This window comes from Magallana gigas, chromosome 6 (genome assembly GCF_963853765.1).
Source record: "Magallana gigas chromosome 6, xbMagGiga1.1, whole genome shotgun sequence".
NCBI lineage: Eukaryota > Metazoa > Mollusca > Bivalvia > Ostreida > Ostreidae > Magallana > Magallana gigas.
Genome location: NC_088858.1, coordinates 5799331 through 5824982, shown reverse-complemented (window position 1 = coordinate 5824982; position 25652 = coordinate 5799331). Strand labels below are relative to the sequence as shown.

The following is a 25652-nucleotide window of genomic DNA, read 5'->3' as shown; positions in this document are numbered from 1 at the left end:
TTTAACATAACAGTGTTTTTATGTTAATTTACAATAATACAACAGTCAAACGATAAGGGCATGCGGTAATCATTGTGATCGTTATAAAAATTTCACATGGAATTGAACGTTTTTGCTATTCTAGAAGCATATAATTGCAAATGTAAATATTGTTTGATAAAATAAAATAAAACTAAATTCATTCAAAGACAACGGTAAGAACTATCATTCATGTATCAAAGGGTCTTTTGTCTCAATGTTTACATGATATCATAAACTTAATAAAACGTCTTTATTATATTTTATTCATCTGATGATTTCTTAAAGTGGGTATTTACGTGGCCATTTTATAGCACCATTTTACCTCTGAAGAATGAAGAGTTCGACGATTGTTGAAAACAATGAATGGCGTAGAATTCAATTTTTAATGAAGCAAATTGCCTGTGAATTTTAATTTGCCTAATATCTATTGTGATTAAGGAATTCGAAGAGTAGACTAAGTTTGAGGGCGTTTGTATCGACGACATGTACAATCCAATGCAATACAATTAATGTAATAAAGTGCATGTGCACAGACGTTTTGTTTCAATTTTACTTAGAACAAATCCATGGCAAAACAGCGCTTAAGTTTATAGAATAGACAATGAGTATGTAAAGCCATTTATTTTTAGGATGCATGTACACCACAAGGATCCTGATACAGTATTGCAATTCAAGAAAACATATATATCACAGAAAAAGTTGAAATTGTCAGTAAAATCTGCATTCCGTTAAATAATCCGGTCAAACTGTGAAAAACGGTGGCTTTATGTCATATTACCAACTACATTCGACGCCTGAAAATATAAAAATACAATGTTAGAAGCACAATAAATTTGTCCTTGAAACTACAAACCGGGCACATATATAGGCCAATCGGTCAGATATTTCGAACACGTCTGTAACCTACTGACCCATTTATAGAAGGTTCCAAGGCCGGCACTGGCCGTCGTCGCCGTCTCTTCGTCGTACTGACGTAGGAGCTGCGCCGCGCTGTTCACCATATTCTCCGTTACGTTGATGGTGTCAAACTGGCGCACGCGCCGTAGCAATCCCTGTTTTCCGGATTTTCTCATAAGACCCTGAATTTGTTCCCATTCCTATTATAAAAGAATGTATGCACGATATGAGAAAAACACGCTTTACATCCAATAGGATATTGCTGATGACCGCTTTGATAGTAATGAAACTCAAGTGCCATATTTAACAGCCAGTGAGGTGATGAAACATAATTTATCCAAAACTTCCAGTGATGATGATGTACCTGTAAATGATCCTCTTTCTCACCAAGCAGAAAATACGTGGCTTTCATGACGTCATAAGCCAGGGGACGAGGGTTTTTGTAGGAATGGATCTCTGATATAGTAGACTGCTTCATCTGTAAGACCTCGTGTGCAAACCTCTTTAGTTTCCTCAGTTCTGCCAGTAGTTGCTCGGCTTCCGTGATGTGATTCTGGAGATTGGACGAGAATTCGGAAGACTTGGCGTTGTCTATAGCGGTCTCCAGCACATCTACATTTCTCCTCGCTATTGCTTCCTTCAGTTCTGCATTTCACAAAATTTTGGTATTATTCATTGAACATGTAAAAATGTAAAAACTCACATTATATAGAGCATCGCTCACCTTTCTGGAGAACGAGAAAGTTTTTCTTTCTCTCTGCCTTTTCTCTCTTTCCTTTGTCATCCAAATCAAACTGGTCGAAGTTATCAATAGCTTTCTGTATGGATTCCGGGTCGTTTGACTTCAGACATCCTTCCAATTCATTGCGAGCTTTCTTTTCAGCAGCATTCTAGTAAGGAATCAAATGATCATATTATATACTAGTACTGAAGACATGACTTTTTCGCTACTGTTTTAATTTCATCCATATCTTCCAAATTAAATTTAAAGGGTTCTCATTCAAGATGATGTAATAAACCATGGGTCGCAAAATTATTTTTAATGTCACTGTCTATATATATTTAGGCAAAAGAAGTAAGGGGGAATTTAACCCTATGTGTTTAGTAAATAAACAAAATTACCTGTTAAACATAACTTACCTCATAAAATCTTTTTTTCTTGTTCATGTCCTCCGATGCCAGCAGGTAGTTACAGGCGTTTTTGAAGGGTTCCGAGGACCCTTTCGGTTTTGTGTTTATCTGCAAAGCATACTCTCCCTGCTGAGGAACTTCTACGTTGACCTCTAGGTGTTGACCTTTGACCTTATGATTGACATGGCGACTCAGCACCTCCTCTTGAATATTGTTGTGAACCAGAACGGTTTGAACCTGAACGTGTTTGTTGAGGTTGAACCTTATGTTAACATTTTTGTTCTTTTTAACGTTAATAAAGCCTGTTTTATGAGACTCTGCCTCTAGCCCCGCAGCAACTGTGACTAGATTTGGCCCGAACCCTGATTCGGGGTTACATGGGAAAGGTTTTACATTGCTGACGCCTTCATTGCAATCCAATCGAAAAGAACAAATCAGAGGAAATCCGGTCGGCGATCCGCCGTAGATCTCCATTTTGTAAATTCCTTCACCAGGAAAACGGATTCTAAAGTTCACCGCCGATTTATTGTTCATGACGGCGACATACCTATCTAACTGAAGTTCTTTTGATAATTTGGTCTTTGACAACTCATGGTTGAAGTAAAGTTTGTACAAATGTTTAAATTCCTCTTCATTTGCTTTTTTAATACCAATGTCACAAACACCATTTTCTGACTTGTATAAGCATTCCAGCTTTGTATTGATTTGAATGTGATTTTCAAAGTACGCCTGCTCACAGTTGGCTATATCTATGAACTGTTGCTTTGTGTAAGGCTTTGCCAGTAGCTGCCACTTGGAATCATGAGGAAAACACGTGTAGATGAATTCGTCGGGGTCGGTCAGAAAGTAGTAGTCGTTGAAGTTGGCGACGGTGACCCCAGAGGACTTGGCCTCCGTTTCTCTAGCGCCTTGCCCTAGAGAAGAAAGGAAATGCGTTTTGTAATAAAGAAATAAATTCGTGACGCATGAAATCGAAAACCAAAATTGGGAATTTGTGATTAAAGAATTAAGAAGAGAAAATGATGTCAGCTGTGAATATCAAGTGATTGAGACTTTATATGCTCTTTTAATGGAGTGTTTAGTGGGTGTTAGAATTTTATTGGGTACTATACCATCGGATTCAACAAGGGTCCAGGTTCCAGTACTGTGCCCAACAATGGCTGAAAAAGCCCAAAGCGGAAACACAAAGCGCCACCCACCGGATACAAACACGGCGGTCCAAGAGTTCCCCAACTTATCTACAGTTCTGTCTCCTACCTCATAGGCGGCGCTTTTTGCAAGACCCCGTATGAAGACACATGGTATCTTTACAGCCCTTTGTTTAGAAATAAAAATAATTCAATCATGATTATTTAGTATAAGCATTGTAAACTTATGGATTACATATTTAGTTACTCGCTTTGATGTTACAGCCAATTCGAATTTTAAACTGGGATAATAAAGGGGATTTAAATCCTCTCAAGTTGATTTACAGCTCAATATGTTATAAAATACAACTAAAGTATCATTATATTGACGCAGTTCGAATTATTGAGAACTGTTCCATCGATTGTAAGGACAGGAGCGTATAATGTTGATAGAATCTCTGGTAGAAAAGATTTTATTCACTTGTCAGACATATATAAATCAAAAATGTACGTTGCTTAGTATGGGACTCTTTAAATGCCAGTCCCTTTCCCCAACAAAAGGGTTTTTTTCAAAATAAAAATAACCCCAAACAGATAAATAGTAACCCATTCGTCGCCCTATACCCACCTACACAACATAACAAACAACAGATTGTAAGAGGCCTTCCTCTGGATAACCAACTGCACGATGTGTTGGGGGGACATGGGTGCCGCATTATTCTTAGAATTGTTTCCCTTGGTTCCCTGGAGGCCGATCCAGGTGAAGATAGCTCGCACTTTCTGCACGTCATTCTGTAAGCCCTCGGTGAGAGCGCGGGACAGCTCTTCAAAAGTTTGATAATCCTCCACTCGTATCTGTAGTTTAGAAAGATATCATCTCACATAATGGAGGACTCACTACCGGGTAACAAATAAGCACCAGGCGATAGTATAAAAAAATCAGAGAAATGGGGGGGGGGGGGGTATGTGAATGTCCTATTTGACATAAATTCACATTGTATGTTTACTTTCATATTGAAAATAGGGAAAAAATATAAGTAGGTTTGCTTAAAGATATCAGTATGTTTAACTTTCATGTATTGGATTAATACTATGCAATTAATTTAATTGCGTTTTATTTTAAGAAATGACACCATGAAAATGATTTTGCTGTTCTCCGAGAATAACTATGACTCTCTAAACTAACTCTCTTATATAACTATACCGAATTGCGAAATTATGCTCATAGAGAAGACACTTTTCTTAACATGCGTAGTTAGAGCATGTTGTTACATATATATCAAGTATGTTTTTGACTTGATAAAGGGGCCTAAAGATAACTGAATGTTCATCGATAATCCACCAACAATTAAATCCTTACACTTACACATCATTCGTCCATCTCGTCGGATATTTTGTTTAACTGTTCTGATTTTTTTATAACTGATGCTAGAAACATGTATTTATTAAAATATTATATATCAAACCCAAATGTTTTAAAACCTGAAGCATTATGTTAAATGTATCAAACAAAAAAACAACTTGTCAAGATTTGTAAATTTATAAATACAATTACTGAGAGCTCTCTTGGTTAATGTACTAATCGTTCTTCACCATGTAATTTGTATATATTTTCTCTACACTGTAAACACAGTTTATTGAGAATAAAGTTCATCGTCATTGTCATTGATACGTAAAACCAATTCCTATAGGAAATAGATGGTCGATTTTCAATTTAAAAAGAGCAAAATATATTTATCATCGTTTGTCCAATAGACACGTCTATTTGTCTTTGTCTTTCTGTAGGTTTTTTTCTTGGTCTATCGAATTACAACACTCTTTTCATAGATTTCATACATATATATGAAACTCGCTTCGTCGTCGGTTTTTCATACACGGTGTGTTTGATGTGTCATCATCTCTGTGATACAGAACGCTACTCACTGTATTGGCCCTACTGTCTGACACTCACTGTATTGGCCCTACTGTCTGACACTCACTGTATTGGCCCTACTGTCTGACACTCACTGTATTGGCCCTACTGTCTGAAACTCACTGTATTGGCCCTACTGTCTGACACTCACTGTATTGGCCCTACTGTCTGATACTCACTGTATTAGCCCTATTGTCTGATACTCACTGTATTGGCCCTACTGTCTGATACTCACTGTATTGGCCCTACTGTCTGATACACACTGTATTGGCCCTACTGTCTGACACTCACTGTATTGGCCCTTCTATCTGACACTCACTGTATTGGCCCTACTGTCTGTTACTCACTGTATTGGCCCTACTGTCTCACACTCACTGTATTGGCCCTACTGTCTGACACTCACTGTATTGGCCCTACTATCTGACACTCACTGTATTGGCCCTACTGTCTGACACTCACTGTATTGGCCCTACTGTCTGACACTCACTGTATTGGCCCTACTGTCTGATACTCACTGAATTGGCCCTACTGTCTGACACTCCCTGTATTGGCCCTACTGTCTGACACTCACTGTATTGGCCCTACTGTCTGACACTCACTGTATTGGCCCTACTGTCTGTTACTCACTGTATTGGCCCTACCGTCTGACACTCACTGTATTGGCCCTACCGTCTGACACTCACTGTATTGGCCCTACTGTCTGATACTCACTGTATTGGCCCAACTGTCTGACACTCACTGTATTGGCCCTACTGTCTGATACTCACTGTATTGGCCCAACTGTCTGATACTCACTGTATTGGCCCAACTGTCTGACACTCACTGTATTGGCCCTACTGTCTGATACTTTCTTGTCCTCCTCCGTGAAGATATGTCTCTTCTTATCACGTACTGCTTTAGGGGGAGGATATCCTTCCACGATGTCATCAAGAGAAATCTAAATACAATCTAAATATGTAAACAACTAACACTAAATACAATCTAAATATGAAAACAACTAACACTGAAACTGTCATCATTGTATGTACACTGTTAATTAAACTGTAAACACAATAAGGCGACTTTTATTTAACTACAAACACAAAAGTAATATATGTATTGATATAAATTCAGGTTTCAGACAGATAGCATCGTATTTAAAGTGCTTAGGTAATACATTGTACTTAAAAGTTTTATTATAAAGGTACATTTGCTAATTTTGCAAATAATTTTCTTATACCCCGAAAAAAAGACGGATGAAGAGCATTTCCTTCAAAATTTAAATCTTTATGATTATAAAAATGATTTGATGTTAGAAAAAAGGGGGGTTGTCTATTTTTTACGTTAGCATAGCGAGGACTTCTGTTTGAAGACAGCATTCAATACTTACTGGTTCCTCGTCTGTTTCTTTCAAGACATCCGCTTTCGGTCCATTTTTCTGACTGTCTGTAGTTTTAGACCCACCACTTCCCATTTTTTATCTATTAAGGAAAAGTATCTATTGTATTTTCTTTTTAAGTATCACAAAATGGTCAAGCTATATCAATGCTGTTACTAGGTTGACGTTTTAAAATTATTACAAACTTAACAAGTCGGTCACATTATTAAGTGTTGATTACATTATGATTTATTAAATATCACATTGTGATCACTATTGGTTTTGAGTCCAGTGTTGAGTTTGAAGCGTGTGACATTAATTAATGATAAAAAAAAAAGATTGGTCGATTTTTTCCGCCGTTATAATATGTGCAACTGTTGGATCCAAAGCAAAGCAGAGCGCAATCAATTTAGGAGCATTTGTTTAAACTTGCAGTTTTAAATCAAAGAATTGATCTTTGTTCAATGCAAAATTACACAATCAATTCAGGGGTTACTTTCAGCTGTTCATACCTGATAAATTCTTGCTTTGATTTTTTTTTTTTTGCGTTATCGAAGAGTTTATCAGTTTATCATTTAAAAAGAAGTGTTGTTATTTTGAGATTTGGTCTAAAAAATACATCAGTGTAATTTCCGTCGATTTCACAAATACTTAAATATTTCATTACATCTGCAGTTCACGCAAACAAGGTACACATAAATTGATTTAAAAAGTCTAAAATAGAATGAAATAGGGTTACATGCAAGCACATCGTTCATTTAAAAAAAAAAATAAGCAAATCTTTCACTGGCATAACTTTGATATGAACTTTGACATTCATCCAGTATACGAATTTTTGATAATCGCTATTAACCATGTAAAAATTCAAATTAATAAATTATTCAGGGAAAAATCACTTGGCATTTAGCTCATTTGACGTGCATAGGAATTTTTAGCACGGCAAGTTTTGCTATCTTCTCGAGATAAATTGTATCTATATAGTCTAAAAAAAATTTAACTTACCAATTTTTTTTTACTTCTGCTGATTCAATAAATCCTATATTTCGCTTTTATCCCTTGCTTTCATGTCTCCATTTCAAACTGGTCAAACAAACAAGACAGCTTGGCAAACACAAGCAAATCGAATTCCGGGAATAACCCGTTCGCCGCTCGAGTTTTACTTCCTAGTTGCTGATGTCCGATGCATCACTCTGTAGCCAGGGACGCTCTTTGATTTATTGTGCCAATTTTAGTTATGATGTTCACAGTTTAAAATGTAAATGAAAAATCGATGTCACTTTTTAAACTGTTGCCGCTCCTAGTCGCGCGCCGTTTCTCGATTTCTTCACAGAGGCCCTTTGTGATCGCTGTGTACACACCGCAGATACCTTATCAACGCAACAGGTATTCTCAATCCAGTCCAGTTCATAAAGGAAGGCGTTCCTAATAACACACAATCTGTAGTGGATTTGAAACTTTAATTACGAGTGAATTCGTTTAATATCAATCGAATATCTTTACGGGGAAATACTATTACAACGTTGTAAAAATTATCTGTACTTCGTATAAATTCAAAAGTAATGAATAAAAATGAGAATTTTTCATTTTCAAGTGTTATTTAAATTTTTTTTTTAAAGAAATAGACGGTGCTAGGAATATTTATATGTTGCTTTTTAGTTAAAAGTAAAGAACTTTTATATATGCACCGGTAGATGAAAACATTGTTGTTGTCCATGACTGCCCATTACCTACTGTATGATTTCCAATCAAGAGAGTAAATAATTGCGGGAACACAATTTAACATACAGGTAGACATATTTATACAGGTAACAGTTGCCAATGACCGAGTGGAGTATTGGTTTTTATCATTGAACACTTAAAGTTGATAATACATGCTTGATAACCAGAATATTCAGCGAGATTTTAATTAATCTACACCAAAGACCTGCATGCTTGTGTTGTCGATATGCGACAAATTAGATACATGTAAATAACATGTGGACATTGTTTACCACAAGAACTTACGACTTACACTAACGACTCTATATGGCGTGTAAAAGTTTGCATTATTTAAACTAATGTTATTATTCATGCAAAGAAATTTAAAGTTTGAATATCGTAATAGTGCAATGTACACAACCAAATAAAATGCTTATCAGATAGTACTCGAAGCACATAATTTGCATCTTTGCGTCAAATAATGTTTTCCCCAAGAATTTATTTAATTTAAGGGTTCATAAGATATAGACAAGGATGATTTATGATTTGTATGTAAGTTATTATAAGTTATTCTGTAAACATGAGCCAAGACTTAGAGTGGGTTTTACCTATATCCAAAAGAAGCATCTTGACACAAATGCCCTTTTTTAAAGCATTCATTTATTTTCAATATTCTAATTCATTTATCATTTTTGTTTAGTAAATAATAAGTTTACTGTTATCTAATGCTGCACGAAAATCATTTAATTAAAGTACATTTCTTCCAAAAACATCAAATTACTTAAATGCGACATTATTTACTTACATATACAGTATATGTACTTTGATTATCCATAACCTTCAATAAATTTGCACGGTCGAGTATATCGATTTATTTGCGTTATGCAATTTGCTAAAAAAAATCGTACAGTTTACATACACATATCAAATTTCCAATCACCTTGTTTAAAGCTAATCAACCCAAGTATCAGTATTCTTTCAGAGAATTATATGTGCAAACGTCCGTGCAACGAAGAAAAGGGCTGGTTAAATAAAACAGTCTTGACAGTTCGTTTTAACTTGTATTAAAGAGCTGAAAGAAGTTTAAAGATATTATGACCCAATCAACCTAACTTTTCAACAGTATACATGTATCAACAACTTGACAAATGGAATATAACACAGAGCCCTGCCTGCCTTGTTGACTTTTTTTCCATCTGATTAAAATAATTAACAGAGGCGTATAAGGGCCATCATTGCTCATCTGAATGTAGCAAATAAAATGTAAATTAGTTTTTTTTAGTTGCCAAGACTATCTAGGCTAAAAAAGTTTTAACGTCAAAGCTTTCAGGAAGAGTAGGGTGTATTATCCCTCTAACTTTTTCAATAGTTCCGATATTTGCAGAGTGTATATACACTCATTGTTTCATTTCATATGAGAATTCTTGACACATAAAAGAATAGAGGATTTCCAATTTTAAAAGCAAATGTCAAATTTGAGTGAATAATCATTTGAACGAAAGGATTGTAATATTTTGATGTACACCCATTCCATGCATTCAAAAACTGGAATTTCCCTACTTTCATTTTTAGCTCACCTGAGCTTTTCAGATCAAAATTTGTCCGTTGTCTGTCGTCGGTATTGGCGTTGTCGTTGTCGGCGGCGTTGTCGTTGTAAACTTTTCACATTTTCTTCTTCTCCAGAACCACTGGACAGATTTCAACCACATTTGGCACAAAGCATCACTGGGTGAAGGGGATTCAAATTTGTTCAAATGAAGGGCCACGCCCTCTTTAAAGGGGAGATAATTGAGAATTATTGAAAATTTGTTGGTATTTTTCAAAAATCTTCTTCTCAAACAATTTTTGGCCAGAAAAGCTTAAACTTATGTGGAGGCATCCTCAGGTAGTGTAGATTCAAGTTTGTACAAATCATGGTCCCCGTGGGTAGGGTGGGGCCAAAATAGGGGGATCAAGTTTTACATAGGAATATATAGAGAAAATCTTTAAAATCTTCTTCTCAAAAACTATTTGGCCAGAAAAGCTCAAATAAAAATGGAAGCATCCTCAGATAGTGTAAATTCAAGATTGTTCAAATCATGGTCCCCGGGGGTAGGGTGGGGCCACAATTGGAGTATGAATTTTTATAAAGGAATATATAGAGAAAATCTTTAAAAAAAAAATTTTTTTGAAACTATTAGGCCAGGAAAGCTCAAATTGGCTTGTAAGCATCCTTAAATAGTGTAGATTCAAGTTTGTTCAAATCATGGTCCCTGGGGGTAGGGCGGGGCCACAATGGGGGATAAATTTTTATATATAGAGAAAGGCCAAAGCCCAAACTTGAGTGGAAGCATCCCCAGATCGTATAGATTCAAGTTTGTTTAAATCATAGTCCAGGGGTACGGTGAGGCCACAATGGGGGATGAATTTTTACATAGGATAGATAGAAAAAATCTTTAAAAATCTTCTATTTAAAAACTATTTGGCCAGAAAAGCTTAAACTTGTGTAGAGGCATTTTCGGGTAGTGTAAATTCAAGTTTGTAAAATCATAGTCCCTGGGGGTAGGGCGGGGCTGCAATGGCGGGTTGAATTTTTACATAGGAATATATAGAGAAAAACTATAAAAATATTCTTGGAAAGTTTTCAGTCCAAAACTCAGTACTTTGTGTGAAAGCTCAGGTTATGCAGATTTAACTTTGATGAAACCACAATTCCCTAGAGAAAAGTGGGGCCACAAAAGGAGGGGGGGGGGTATATAGGATTAGATAAAAATCTTAACAAAAGGGGCTTGGTATTTACCAAACAAAGATGTGGATAAAATTTGGCAGATTTTCAAATTTTTTTTAGCAAGATCTACTGTACTTAGTTGTCAAGAAATTTTGATTTTGATAATGTAATGCTTATTTGATCAGAGTTAAGGCAATTGTTGCTCAGGTAAGCGATGTGGCCCCTGTGCCTCTTTTTTTCAGTACAGACGCATTTTGCCGGAAAACGAATCCGACATCACAAAATTTTAACACAAGAAAAACAATTCGATGAACTTTCATTAAAGGGGTCTCTCGTTGCTGAACGAAAATTAGGGTTGGAGCTTTGAGCCCTAATGTTAACATTACCGCCTATGGAAAATGCATAATGGAATATATCATAACTTTTATTTAACTTATTACTTCGTATGCACTATGACTTTGATTGTCAAATATTTTAAAAAGTTATAAATATGTAGAATTAACAGTTAAAAAAATAGAATGGAAAAAAATTGTATTTGTTGAGTCAATTATTAAATACTAAGTAATGAATGATCAGATGTTACATTTTTTAGGTTTTGTCCAATTGTTTTCGTTTCTGAGTTATTGGCAAAATACAAGCACGTTTACGATTTAAAAATGCGAATGTTTCGCGAAGGACACACGTATCACAACATTGCTGTAGTGTGTCATGTTTTCAAAAATACTAAATTATTTGGGCTACTAGTATTTTGGTAAATTGAGCTTAAAGGGGATGCAAAAATGACTACCGATTTATTGGTTATTATTCACAGTTCTTTGTCTGCAATGTTTTATGATGGAGACACAAACGTTAATTAAAACCGCCAGGAAATAGTGGCAATTAAATTCTAATGGATTTTTGTTTTCCTTTATTTTCAAACTGGAAGATGAATAATTTAAATATTGACACATATTAATCCTGTACAAATCAATCAATTTAGTCGATGACCCTTCGAGCGACACCTGCATGGTGCAATGGTCCGACGCTTGACCCACGGGCCAAATGATTTGAGAAATTGCTATTTATCGATCTTCAGAGCACCAATAAAACGAAGATATAATTTCGTGATAAATTGATACCGATGAACTCATTCCTAAAATTGCATGAAAAAAATACATAAAACAGTCCAATATGATGTCTAAAAGAGACAACCAATTAAATACTAGTATCCAGCAAATTTGCCTGCTTAATCTGCAAGAGAATTTCAGAGGAAAGAAATTGTATAAAAGATGGGCGAACAAGTGGACCAAAATAACAACGACGTATTTTGTGGATTTAATTCCGCAAAGTGCGCTTACAAGCATTGTTTTAAAATCTGAAAGACACATTAATTTGTCACATATTTTTCTCCTTCGTTTTCCCTACTTGAAGCAGAAATTTATTAATTTTCTTGCTACAAACTTAAAACCGAAGCAATATCAAGTTTTTTTTATCATCCAATCTAAACAGACATCCATGTACGTGTAATGCCAGCTTTAATCTAGTGAGTTGAGGCGGTTCCAGGTAATACATTAAGATTAATAAATAGGTTCTAATAAATAAATAATTTAACATAAGTCATGTGGAATAATCAGAACTGTGAACTATTTCTTTTTTTTTGGTGCGGGCTCCGAGCTCTTGCTTTCAGTTGGCGATTCATCAGAGGCGTTCATCACTTCATCAATCACATTTGTCGCCTAAAAATTGTGAAATATGTAAGGTTGGAAATATGATATTGATATGAGTTCTCACTGTTTTGTTTTTGTGTTAATTGATATTTTAATACATGTTTGAAATATTCACATTTTGAATTATGTATAATCACCTTGATTTTAATTGGGATCATTTTTAAAATTATATATGAAGTAAAATACGTTTAAGCCCATATTTTTACAAATTACTTTTAGATTTCATTTTTCAGACTAGACTTGCTGTCAATGAATGAAATATAACATACCGGTATGCATTTGTCATAACTGCTCGTCTATGTTGGTATTTTTTCTCTAAAAATTTTATAAGAATAAATAAAATGCCGTTTAGATTACCCATTTATAAAATGTGGCAAGGCCTGCACTGGAGGCTCTCACCCGCTCCTCGTCGTAATCCCTCAGAAGCTGAGCGGCAGAGTTCACCATATTCTCGGTGACGTCAACAGTGTCAAACAAGCGCACGCGCCGCAGCAACCCTTCTTTCCCTTGCTTTCGCATCAAAGCTTGTATTTGTTCCCATTCCTGCATCAAAATATGTCGTAAATTCATACCATGCGATACAACTGAAGATATATCGATTTAAAGACTACGTTTCAATAATGATACCTCGACTCGTCCTTCCTCCTCCCCAAGAAGGATATAAGTGGCCTTCATGATTTCGTAGGCCAGCGGTTTGGGGTGTCTGTAGTTATGGATCTCTGATATTGTCGGCTGCTGCATCTTCAGAACCTCGTGGGCAAACCGATTGAGCCTCCTGAGCTGTGCGAGCAACTCCTCTGCCTCCCTAATCTTGTTCTGTAGATTTTCTTCATACTTCGACTGCTTGGCATTCTCTATCGCCTCCTCCAATTTCTCCCCATGTCTCCTGGCTATTGCGTCTTTTAATTCTGCATGTAAGTTAATAACAACGAAAATCAGAAAACAAATGCCAGTACAATATGTCTTTTGAATTAATGTGTAATTTCGGGGAATAAACAACGTACCTTTACGCAGTCTTAGGAAAGTGATTCTTTCTACCGCCCTCTGTCGGTCACCTTTGTCCTCTAAATCGACCTTGTCAAAGTCATCCAGCGCCTTCTGCAGCTCTTCCAGTTTACCAGAGTTGGTACAATCTTGCAAATTCTTCCTGATTTTCTTCTCTAGTGCGTTCTAACAATATACATGCGTCAGGACACAAATATTATATATCATGCAAATTCGGAATAACTATAATACGTGTATCTCTAAACTAGAATCATTCATTATATACTCGTGTAGGATAGTGAAATTCCACTTATGGGACAAGATTCACGGTCTGGGACGAGGCTAATGTGGGAGAGTGACATTCCACCTCGGGGACAATATTCACGGTGTATGACGATTTCATGGCATTTCACTATCCCACAAGAGTATATAATGAATGATTATTTTTCTCGCATCAGTTACTTTGAAAAGACGATGTCTGACAACTTTCTGTTACGACGTTCGAAAGATAACCTTTGGTTTATCCCTCCTCGTGCTTCAAATAGTCCATGTCAAAATAAGACGATTTCCTCAATAAAAATATCCTAAACTCTAATTATTAAACAAAACTATTGCTTAATGGATAATCCCAATTATCATTTTGCATTTCCATACAGCGGACAACATTTGTTTTAGTTTAAAAGCGGCGTAGTAAAACATACTGTAAGACAGAAAAATCTCACACGGCTGTCTCACACTGGACAAACCTATCTCACATCGGTGGTAATGCAAGAAAAATGTGTATTCACTCACCTCATAGTTTCTCTGTTTCCTGTTCATGTTTTCTGCTGTCAAGAGGTAGTTACAAGCGTTCGTGAAGGAACCACCCGATTCTTTGTCCTTCGTATTAATCTGCAACGCATACTCTCCTTGCTGTGGCAAATCAACATTGATGTCCAGTTCCTGGTTTTTGACTTTGTGATTCACGTATTGACTGAGCGTCTCCTGGGCGACATTGTTTTGCAGTAACACTGTCTGGACCAGCACGTTCTTGGTGACGTTGAATCTGATGTTGACGTTCCGTGTTTTCTTGATGCTGATTACCCCGCTCTGGTGAGATTTGGCCTTAAGCCCCGCCTCCTCTGTCGTTGTACTGGGACCAAAGCCAGACTCTGGGTTACACGGGAAAGGTTTAACGTTGTCGACATCCTCATCACACTGGATTTTGAATTCACACAGAAGCGAATCATCACCATAAATCAACAGCTTGTAGATACCTTCGCTTGGGAACCGTACCCTAAATCTGACAGATTTACCTTCATTTAAAATCGCCACATATTTTTCAAGCTGTATTTCTGCAGGAAGGGTTGCTTTAGATTGCTCGTGGTTAAAGTACAACTCATAAGTGTAAACACAGTCTTCTTTGCCCAACTTCTTTATCCCAACGTCGCATACACCATTAGCAGACTGATAGAAACATTTAGCAGGTGTCGTAATTCGGTGGTGGTTCTGGAAATAACGTTGTCTACAATAGGCGATTTCTGTAAAATCTTGCTTAGTAAACGGTTTGGCCAGAAGTTGCCATTTTGAGTCATTGGGATAACAACAATAGATGAATTCATCTGGTTCAGTGAGGAAGTAGTACTCGTTTATATGACTGATGGTTCTGCCGGAGGATGCTTCTTCCTTTTCTCGTGTACCCTTGCCTAAAATGTCAAATTTTCATACTCTTTTACACTAGGATACTGTCTTAAAAGAACTTGTATATAATCAGCTGCCATGCAGAGTTTTCACTGTAATATCTTTGATAAAACTGAATCATACGATCATAACTGAAAGCACCACATTTATCGTACTGCGCATACCTTGGGTTTCCACTAAGGTCCACGTGCCTTTAGAGTGACCAACCACTGCAGAGAACGCCCACAGCGGAAACACGAAGCGCCACCCCCCGGACACGTACACTGCCGCCCAGGAGTTGTTCAAGCGGTCGACATCTTGATCCCCCACTTCATACGACACACTCTTCCCCAGTCCACGGATCAGGACACATGGTATTTTGGCGGCCCTTTGGAATAATAAAGGTTCATTCAGTCAAATAGCTTCGAGGGCGGTACAGTATCTGAAGGACGATATTGTGGCATCCTTAAAACATTTTGTTTTGTTATTGCTTATGAGCGGTTGTAAGGATTTTTCTGCTTTATTTCATTAATCTTATGCTATTAAATACACTAGTTACCAGCTAGAGCAAAATAGATAAAATTTAAGTTTTACGTTTTGAAATGTAATTAATGTTTTTTTTTTCTTTCAAATACTTGTAAAAACACAAAGACATCTTTTTGATAGTTGGCAAAACTTCTCAGTCTCATTACTCCGCATTATAACATGAAATAAGCATGCGAAAAAAATTATTACGGTTCAAAACTAGTTACTTTTTCTCTTCTTTGGTGTTTCTATGTACTTGTTTTATCCAATTATCTGCTATTGTCTAGTATGTCACTTGTAGCCATCCAATGAGTTGAAACTTATTGGAAAGCTACAGGTTACTTTTTGGACAATATGAGTTTTATTAAAGCCTCACCTGCATAAACTTGTAAAGAGGAAATTATAGGAGAGTTTTCTTTGGATGACTTTTTGTACAACGGCTTGGGGTGACATTGAGTCTTGGTTGTTGTTGTTTTTGTCTTTTGATCCGCTTCCATTTGATCCCTGCAAACCAATCCAGGTAAATATCGCGCGCACCTTCTGCACGTCATTTTTTAATCCCTCTGTCAGTGCATGTGCTAGGTCATCAAGAGACGGGTAGTCCTCCACCTTAATCTAACCAAAAACAACTATTATATCAAGGCTGTCCAAATAAAATCCCTCAAGTATGTAAATGCAAATAAACTGTGTTCTATTCTCGGTTATGATAAATCAGTCCTCAGCTGTGATAAATATAGAACTGAGTTGTGGGGTCTTAAAATTCTGTGAATTCTTTTTCACTTTTTTAAAATATACTTTGTATCAAACCTTTGCAACAAAAAAGTCGGGACAATAAATATCAAAGAGGAAATTAAACACTGAATTTTTGTAGCATATTTCGTTTACAATGTTTACGTTGTTAATTTGCGTTTTTGGTATTTTGTTTATAAAACATTTCCCTCCTGCATTGGTTCGTCTGGGCCTAAAAGTGCAAAGTGGAACAATGCTTAAAAACTCATTGCTAGATGTCAGCAAGCACATTGGAAAAACATCGGGGAGTCTTATACTGTCCATTTGATTTTCAGTATACAAACTTTGATAAAAAGTTATCGATTATTTTTTAAAAGGAAAAGTTTTTCGTGTAAAAGATATTTCTTTGATCTGTTATCTTTGGCATCTTTTAAGATTTAAAAAAGAGATTTCTTGAGGATTTTTATTTTTTTTTTTAAAGTAATTTAAGAGTTACGAAATGATCTAATTCGAATTAAGATCATTTCGTAACTCTTAAATTACTTTTTAAAAAATACTGTTTCACACAAACACTGTTTTTTTTTTTTATATATATAAGGGGTTTGTATGGTCATAATAAAAGAAACGAATACTAGATCGCCGAGGAGATTAATAGCTATCTCTTTTTTTACCAAAATATAGTTTGGGGCGTTGGTCGTTTGCCTAATGTTCATCATGTGTATTTGTAAATAGGGTAGATATTCAAAATATCAATTCATTCTCATTTTCATTTATGAAAGACATTTAATATTCTGATTTCTAAATATTATGGTTCCATTCAATTCCGTTACACACAGCAAACGACTGATATTGCGGAGAGATAATAAAAATGTTAATACTAGAATGTTGTTTTACGTTTTGTTCAAAACTGTGGTCCTCTGCAATTAATGTTTATCACAACAAATCTAAAAACAAACCCAGGGGTATTGATTTTAATACCTGTTTAGCCCTGGAGTCTCCGGCCTCTTTGTCTTTTTCTGTGAATATGTGCTCCTTCCTGCTAGAGATGGGTTTAGGGGGAGGATATCCTACAACTATGTCCTCCAAATCAACCTGTAGGACACAAGTCAGTTGACCATTATTATATTTTTCAAATACTCAGATGACATTATTTTACCTCGATTACTACATCAACAACCCCCCAAAAAAGATCACGTATCTTCATTTAAATTATTTCATTTTTTTTTACCGATAGGTTATTTTTTCTTCCCTAAAAATCGCAATTGATTCGATATAACTTAGTTCAGAGAGACCCCAGTTGGAGCAGGTGCCCGCTGATTCTCCTTACCGGGTCATTCTCAGGCTCCTGTAAGTAGTCCTCTTCTTTTTCTTTGGATTTCCCGTTACTGACAGTGTCCGTCGACTTGGATCCCCCACAACCCATCAGTCCGAATACTTCATGCACAGAACCTACACACTCTGCTTGTCAACGCCAGCTTAAAAGATCCAAGGGGGTGTTTACTTAATGTAAAACTTGAAATGAGTTCAGATACCTGGCCATCTGCACCCCCTCGCTGTCTCTTGTGTTTACTTTCAGTTAAATTGGTTTAGATTTCAAAAAAGTGGTCTATCTCTTAACAAAGAAAAAATTTTCATTGTATTTTAGAGCATACCGAGTTCAATGAAAATAGAGAACTAGACAAGAAACCCCGTTACTTACCTGCGCTGTGATGTGTATTGCAGGAGAAAACACCGTCTCCAGTACTCAGTTGACGTAATTGGGAAAAACGCTCTCAATGGGCTTACGTGAAGAATGACAACCATTATAGAATAAATATTCGTGACTCAAGAGTTTAAACTCGTATTCAGTCCAATGTTTGATGGCTTTTCCATTTATTACTGCACTTCACTATACATAAATCCGTAGCTTTTAAAATATAATTGTCAGAAAGAGGAATTCCAAATGTTTAAAGATGATCAAAACTGTCTGTTATTTTTTAAAGACTTTTGATTATCGATTCAGCATATATTAGCGTAATGGAGAGAGAGAGAGAGAGAGAGAGAGAGAGAGAGAGAGAGAGAGAGAGAGAGAGAGATTTGTACTGATTTCTGCGAAGCTTTTAGCAGATTTAAAAAAAATACTAAAAGGGGGGGGGGGGGTAATCATGCAGAACAAAATGTGCATGTATTTACTAACTGTAAATTTAATGGTGGGGGAACTTTTCATTAAAGGTTGGTTCAACGGGTATGCCTTAATTATAACTCCTGATTAAAGAGAATTCAATTGATGGCAGTCGGGGTTTTGGAGTACAAAAGAGACTTGAACGTTCAGCCTGTCATATTGCCCTTTAATTCATTGAACATTAATTTAACAACCTTAGGTAAACATTTTATATACATTTTGACACAATGCACTTTTACATATTTGTGGTTTTCTATTGGTGTTTTGTACAGTCCGTTGCCTCAAGAATTGTACCCGTCATCTGCTTCATGATGTCGAATTTCATCCGGGTTATTAACCCCACCGTGGGAGTGATTGGACCGACCCCGAGGGTCTGTTGAAACGTCCCCGTCAAGACTAAACTGGTCCAGTTCGTTATCCACCCCCTCATCTTCGTCACCGCTGTAAGGATCGGTGGCGGAGTACTCTCTTTTGGAACTACTTTTATAGTGACTCGATGTTTGATGTTGCTTCTCGTTTTTCTCATCATTTGCATATTCGGACACGATCTTGTTTGCCTAATCGAACAAATGAAATTTAAAACATAGTCAATATTGCCTGATATAATTGAACAGTTTTCATGACAGAAACTAGGTTTAGGAACAGTCTACACACTTGTGATAGAACATGTAAAATACCCAGACGTAAAAAGTCCCACATCCAGCGCTGGTAGCGTGCGCCATGTCCTCGTCATAAGGCTTCAGACATCGTGCTGCCACCTTGACCAATTTTTCATCTACACTGTCCTTGTCAAAGTTTTCAATCCTCTTCATCAGAGCTTCTTTTCCAATCTTCCACATCAGATTCTGAACATCCATCCAGTCCTCCAATAACAACCAACAAAAAATAATTTACATTTTTATACAGTACTAAAAATACTGAGCGCACTGTTTCATTGTAATCATCTACTTATGAAGTATAGAGTGTATTTTACCTCGAGCAAGTCTTGTCTCTCTCCTAGAAGAATAAAAGTGGCCTTCATGACGTCATGGACTATCGGTTTGGGGGTCTTGTAGTTGCGGAGTTCTGTGACCGTGAGTAAATTCATTTCTAGAATGTCATGAGCGTGTTTGTCCGTCTTCTTTAGATCCGCCACCTCTTCCTCTGCTTTCTGGATCAGTGGCTGCAGTTTGTGGGAGAACTTAGAGGATTTGGCTGGTTGGACACTCTCCTCTAGAGCTTCCAAGTTTCTTCTATTAATGCTGTCTCTCAGACCTGTAGATACATCAGATCGTCTAACATTTTTCAAGCTTTCACACGTGTGTTATAGACAATGTTTTATCTTCTCCTTTTTTTTAAATTTATATTTTCTTTCCTAAAACTGTTTATATTTGTCATACAATTTTTAAGGTGTGGTGGGCGATTGTTTTAGAGAGGTGTATTGATAAATCAAACCTTTTTTCTTCATACAAAAAAATCAATCAGAATATACTTCTAATGTTGTAAAGGCCAAGCAGAGCTTTTCACGTTTGGTTCAGTCTACATACAGACCTTTTGAGAGCTTCAGGTACACTAGTCTGTCCCGGGCCTGCTGGGTCTCCCCGCTGTCCTCCAGACCAGACTTACAAAACTGGTCGATAGCGCGCTTAACAAAAGCAGGGTCCATAGAGCGCAGGGACTCGTGAAGTTGGCATCTTAGTTTCTTTTCTGAAGGCGTCTTATAATAAAAACAGAAAACACGTGCATGTCCAAATGGGTACGATATATATGGAAAGCCGCATGAAGAATGCAGCTTGGTTGATATTCCATTTTTCAGTTAACATGCAAATCAAAATTAAAAAAGAAACACAGTACTTAACTAAAAAGTTGCGTTATTTAGAGAAGTGTATGGTAAAATGTTAAAATACCTCGTAGTTCCGTGGTTTCTTCTCCCCGTCCCCTGCCTCCAGTAAGTAGTTACATACGTTCTGGAATTCAGGCTCTTCCATCCATCTGTTGTTTATCTGGAGTACATATTCTCCTTTCTGTGGGATTGCAAGTAAGATACAGAGCTGGTTCCCAATCTTTCTGTGAGAAACATACTCCTTTAACTGTTGACCATCTATCGTCTGGTGAAACAGTTTAGTTTGAATTTGCATCTGTTTTGACATTGTAAATATTATTTCAGTCCCCCTCCTACAGTTAAAGCTAATTAAACTTTCGTGATGTGATTCGGACAATAAGCCTGACTGGTTCGTTATAAGGTTCGGACCAAACCCGATGTCCGGATTACAGGGATAGGGTTTGATGTTGTCTCTGGTTTTATTGCAAACAAGCTTAAAGGAACCTAACAAAGACAAAGCATTTCCTATCAAAGATCCATGTATGTCGAGTCGGTAGATCCCCGGATGTAGAAATCGAACACTAAAAGCGATTTTTCCTTTCTGTTGCATAATGGCCACACATCTGTCCATGGGAACCCCTGAGGGTAAGGAGGAACCCGACTCCCTAACGTCATAGTAAAGTTCATAGGTCATCAACATGTCCTCGATTTGAGGACTCTTTATCGAGATGTTACACATCCCGTCCTTAGAACTCAGAACACACTTGGGTTTTGTCAGAAGTTTTAATTTGTAGTCAAAGAATGGCGGCATGAGAAAGGGCATGTCAAGAAACTCATCCTTTGTGAGGGGCGTTCTCAGAAGCTGCCAATCGGGCTTATCTGGAAAGCAGCGGTGTATGAACTCCTCTGGGTCGGTAAGGAAATAGTGGTCACTGGTGGTACTGACGCTGTCTTCATCAATGTCTATTCTCTCACTTATATCGTTCACTGTTCCAAAATATGAAGTTAGATATCAAGATAAATCAAACATATATGATTTTTTACTAATACAAAATACAAAGACGCCAAATTTTTCACATTTAATTATGTAGCATGTGTACGATTAAGATTGATACAAGAGGCCTCGTTTTGGTAAAGATACTGCGCCGTAGCCTGGAAGGTTGGAGCTTCCGGTTTGCGATATAAGAACTTTCAAACTCAGGAATCAGGGTCCAGTTATAGTTGCTGTTGGCACAATATGCGCCATTTTTGTTGCGGTTATTTTTTGTGTTAATGTTTTAAAATATTTTATTGGTCACTTTGAAGAGTGAATAATACGTCAAATTTAAGCCACAAAGTTTAAATAGAATTTAAATACACGTATGAAATTAAATGTTGATGATAAGTGGCATGTATACATGTAACATAAAAACCCAGACACAATTTAGCCCCACGTCTTTGCGGGACCATTGTTCTGATAATTTATGTACTTTTTAAATTACATATATGAAGTCGTGTATTTGAACTATTCTGATAATATTATATCCAGAGTAATTCTTTTTTTTAATATAAAATTCGTAAACTTAATCAAATATATGCATTAACTATTACCCTTTGAGTCCACCAGAGTCCAATCTCCAGGCGCATGCTTCTTTACAGCTCGGCACGCCCACAATGGAAACACAAAACGCCATCCACCATTAATGAAAACAGCGTTCCACAAGTTCCGCAGATGTTTCAAATCCTTATGACCAACTTCATATCCAGCGCTCTTTGCAATTCCGTGAATTATGACGCAAGGGATATGTGCTGCTCTAAAATAAGAACAAAATTGTAAGCGACATTCGCATCATAAACTGAACTTACACTTCGTCTTCAAAATGTTTAGGCGTACTTTTCAGTTCTCCCAAACATGTGTTAACATTCACATACCGGCAGAGTAATGTAAAAAGAGTGGTATAAGACGACTGCCCATCTCTCATGCGTCTCAGTATGTCCATGTGAGAATCCAGGATAACGTTTGCGGGGAATTCAATCTCTTGAACATTCTGTGTAACGACCCAGGAGAAGATAGCCCGAATTTGCTGGACATCACGTGACATCCCTTTCGTCAGGAGGTAAGCTAGGTCTTCAAATGTGTTGGCGTCTCCAGGTTTGATCTAATTAATGAGTAACAGCCATCATAGATTGAATAAAATGTATATGCTTTGACCAAGGGACGTATTAGAATACTGAAAGTCCTTAGTGTATGTTTTATTATCTGATTTTAAAAGGTTAATCATAATTTGTATATAAGATGCATGACCACTGTTTTGAAATACAAGTGACGTTTGTAAGAGGATACAAATACGTGACAGGACAAATTTGCCGAGCCCACTTAGGTATGCAGAGTTTGATCTACACCGATAATTATGAATGTACCTGTTTCGCTCTTTTGTCACCCTCCGCGATGTCAGCAGGTCTCAAAATGTCGGACTTCCGGTTGACAGCTGGTTTGGGTGGAGGGTAGCCAGTCTCGTTAACAGGAATATTGGCCTGGGAGAAGCATGAAAAAAAGAATACAAATAGACCTATGTCATTACATGTCACATTAAGCCATTGGAGCCAGCAGAGGTTTTAACGAGAATGATAGAATGAATTGATTGTTAATCAAGCAAAATGATTTTAGAAATATAGCCATTTTACAGAAAAAATTTACCGATAGTTAGGTTGCTATATGAAACAAAAATGAAGATACTAGTAGTTATACAGAACTAATACATTGCAGTAAGTCGGTTGGTTATGTATGTTTAAGGACGTTGGATCCTGCGATCAAAAGTCTTAAAGTTTTTTCCTAAAGTATTTTTTTTAAATCTACACACATAGCTTAACCAAAGTTAAAAACAAAATTTTGGGGTCTATATGCTTCATTTGGCGCTACGGTGTATTTAATATGACTTCTCTGCACTGAAAGTGCAGATTGCACATAAACCGATTTTCCCTCTATATTTTATTATCGGAATGAACCATGGCACCAAATACAAATTTATATTATTTAAAATAAATAAAATTAAAATGATCATAAAGAAAAATGTTACAATTTCTTCACCTAATTGATATTTTGACCTTTTTGCACTGATAAAACGCTATTTTTATCCATTACCAATTCAACATGTAATGAAATTATTTAACAGTCTCAAACTTTTTTTCAAACTATGATAAAATTGTCAGGAAAATCTTAAAACTTCCAAAAATAAACAAACGGTGTGGTAAATGTCTTACTTTTTTATCTTATAATAATAATTATATCAGTAGAAATTCATGTAAAAAATTTCATTCAAAAATCTAGGGCAGAAGAAATTAGACCAGGCCTCGTTAAACTTTATTTAGACTTTGTGGCTTTTTGTACATTGAGAAAAATCAAACTTATCAAGGCGTCCTTTTCTCCGGAACAATAATTTTAATTAAATAATCGTTATTGACTTCTATTCACTAGACTGTAATAGTCAATTTAAGAATGTATCATTTTCATTTCAACCCATCAAAGATTGAAGTAATAATGTTCTACACCATACCGGCGCCCCTTACCGCATCTTTGGTGTTTTCCTGCAGGGGATCGAGAATGCCCCCGCTGACCCCATCACTCCGATATCCCTCCGCCGGAGAATTGGGGGTGTCAGACTCTCTCCGTGGCCCTGAAGGTTCGTCCTCGTACCCAGAGGGGGGCCTAATGGAGACGGACACGCCTTGGTTCTGGTCCAGCTCGGTTTGGTCAGCAGGCTGCTGTGTTGGTTGTACACTGCTATATCCCGTGGGTGCCTCCTGTTTGGGGGTCTTACTAGCTCCTCCTCCCATGTTAGTCCGCCACCTTACACATCATGGAATTCCCTTGATTAAAGATAAGCATTTTAAACTTTATTTGAAAATGAAAACAAGGCATAAGAAATAAAATCATGATAAAATGGTGGTTCTGGTTGAACTCTGCCTACCTGATGGAAATAGTCCGTGTGATTGGAGAATTCTTATATATACATGTATATCTGTTATTCCTTCCCAAGGATAATCTGTTATCAATAATAGAAGCCTATTGTTATCTTTAAATGATCGAGATCGGGTATTTAATTGGCCTTGTACTTTGTTTTATCATGAATTGTTTTGTTATTGACAGTAAAAGAACTAAGTAAATCTTGGGTTTCAGTTAAATGGGTTATAACCCCCTTAACGATCCATTGACATATGGTGGAATAACAAATAAACACAGCACTGAATGAATTATTTAATTGTTTCACTGATATAAATTTTATGTGAACTGTCGTTAATCTAATCGATTGGCATCTAATGGTAATGATTTTAAATACACAGAAACGTTGACAGTGTGTTCATTTTTTGCATATACTCAGTATTTTCATTAAAAGTGGTCCAAAATAATACGTAAATGAAAGGTTGTGTGGGGGTGAGAGCAATAAAAAAGAATAAATACCGTGGGTTGGGCATTCAAAGGGTAAAAGTACCTGCCCCCCCCCCCCCCCCCCCCCGATATGGTCTTTGACAAGTTATCTTGGATTGTCAGTGCTGCAAAAAGCTTATCTGATGATACACAATATCGATGAAATTAATTATGCATACATGTTTAAAAAATCATTAGATCGAATGCTAGATTTATATTCAAACGAGTGACAAATTATTAATTGATTACTCTTTCTAAGAACACTGTGCTTTACTTTGCGAATTTCCTAACCCAGAGAAAAGTATTCCTGTTTGGAGATAAAATGTTTCATCATACGTCAAGTTAATTGTATTTTAAGATAGTTTTCTTGAGTAAACGTTCAGTCTCAACACTGCACAAACCAATTTCCCTATGAAATAATAAAACCCAGTTTTATAAATAAGGCTTAAAAAGGCAAATTAGGACATTTGTAACACAATGACTTTAAAGTATGATACATAGTAAAACAAATAGTTAATTTGTTTCTGCGTTTTATTTTATTAATATATATTTATAACAAGCCGTAATAATATATCGAAAAAGAAGGAAAATATAATCTCAGACATACCTTGCACTCGGAGGCGTTAATCAATGACGTCACGATGACAGCGTATCCAAGCAGCCGACCGGAAATATTGCAACCCCTCTGTCCAGAATATAACGCGCGAAACAATAAAAGATCAAAGACTAAACACTACACATCGATTTCGTTTATAGATTTTTCTCTCTTTACCATATTTAAATTCCAAAATAGAGTGTAACGATTTTTTGGACCACAAGGAACACTTATAAT

The 25652-nt window shown here is 36.5% G+C and overlaps 3 protein-coding genes across 7 annotated transcripts; all 3 read right to left on the bottom strand.

The window, feature by feature from the left end:
• Window positions 1–623: 623 nt before the first annotated feature.
• LOC105347890 (lim and transglutaminase domain protein ltd-1) lies at window positions 624–9077 on the bottom strand. Its single transcript, XM_066087210.1, has 11 exons — window positions 8949–9077; window positions 7448–7882; window positions 6458–6548; window positions 5912–6025; window positions 3805–4031; window positions 3162–3364; window positions 2059–2963; window positions 1643–1808; window positions 1283–1563; window positions 933–1118; window positions 624–815 (listed from the first exon to the last, which is right to left on the bottom strand). Exons 3-11 carry the CDS (start codon window positions 6539–6541, stop codon window positions 786–788), a joined length of 2196 nt encoding a protein of 731 aa, XP_065943282.1. The 5' UTR covers window positions 6542–6548; window positions 7448–7882; window positions 8949–9077; the 3' UTR covers window positions 624–785.
• Window positions 9078–12151: 3074 nt separating this feature from the next.
• LOC105347889 (hillarin) lies at window positions 12152–18358 on the bottom strand. Of its 2 annotated transcripts, none has more exons than XM_066088381.1 (10): window positions 18153–18358; window positions 17781–18065; window positions 17432–17545; window positions 16101–16339; window positions 15385–15587; window positions 14333–15225; window positions 13561–13726; window positions 13184–13464; window positions 12914–13099; window positions 12152–12565 (listed from the first exon to the last, which is right to left on the bottom strand). In XM_066088381.1, exons 2-10 carry the CDS (start codon window positions 17874–17876, stop codon window positions 12473–12475), a joined length of 2271 nt encoding a protein of 756 aa, XP_065944453.1. In that variant the 5' UTR covers window positions 17877–18065; window positions 18153–18358; the 3' UTR covers window positions 12152–12472. The 2 variants fall into 2 exon arrangements, with proteins under 2 accessions (XP_065944453.1, XP_011455431.3); XM_011457129.4 differs by having other exon boundaries at window positions 17781–17928.
• Window positions 18359–18763: 405 nt separating this feature from the next.
• LOC105347888 (lim and transglutaminase domain protein ltd-1) lies at window positions 18764–25524 on the bottom strand. Of its 4 annotated transcripts, none has more exons than XM_011457127.4 (11): window positions 25428–25444; window positions 24363–24437; window positions 23962–24261; window positions 22816–22929; window positions 22327–22553; window positions 22006–22208; window positions 20501–21402; window positions 20145–20310; window positions 19588–19868; window positions 19292–19477; window positions 18764–19171 (listed from the first exon to the last, which is right to left on the bottom strand). In XM_011457127.4, the coding sequence occupies exons 3-11, from the start codon at window positions 24226–24228 to the stop codon at window positions 18896–18898; spliced, it is 2622 nt and encodes an 873-aa protein (XP_011455429.3). In that variant the 5' UTR covers window positions 24229–24261; window positions 24363–24437; window positions 25428–25444; the 3' UTR covers window positions 18764–18895. The 4 variants fall into 4 exon arrangements, with proteins under 4 accessions (XP_011455429.3, XP_011455428.3, XP_011455430.3 ...); XM_011457126.4 differs by lacking the exon at window positions 25428–25444 and adding an exon at window positions 25095–25112; XM_011457128.4 differs by lacking the exon at window positions 24363–24437 and having other exon boundaries at window positions 25428–25524.
• Between the last annotated feature and the right edge of the window lie 128 nt (window positions 25525–25652).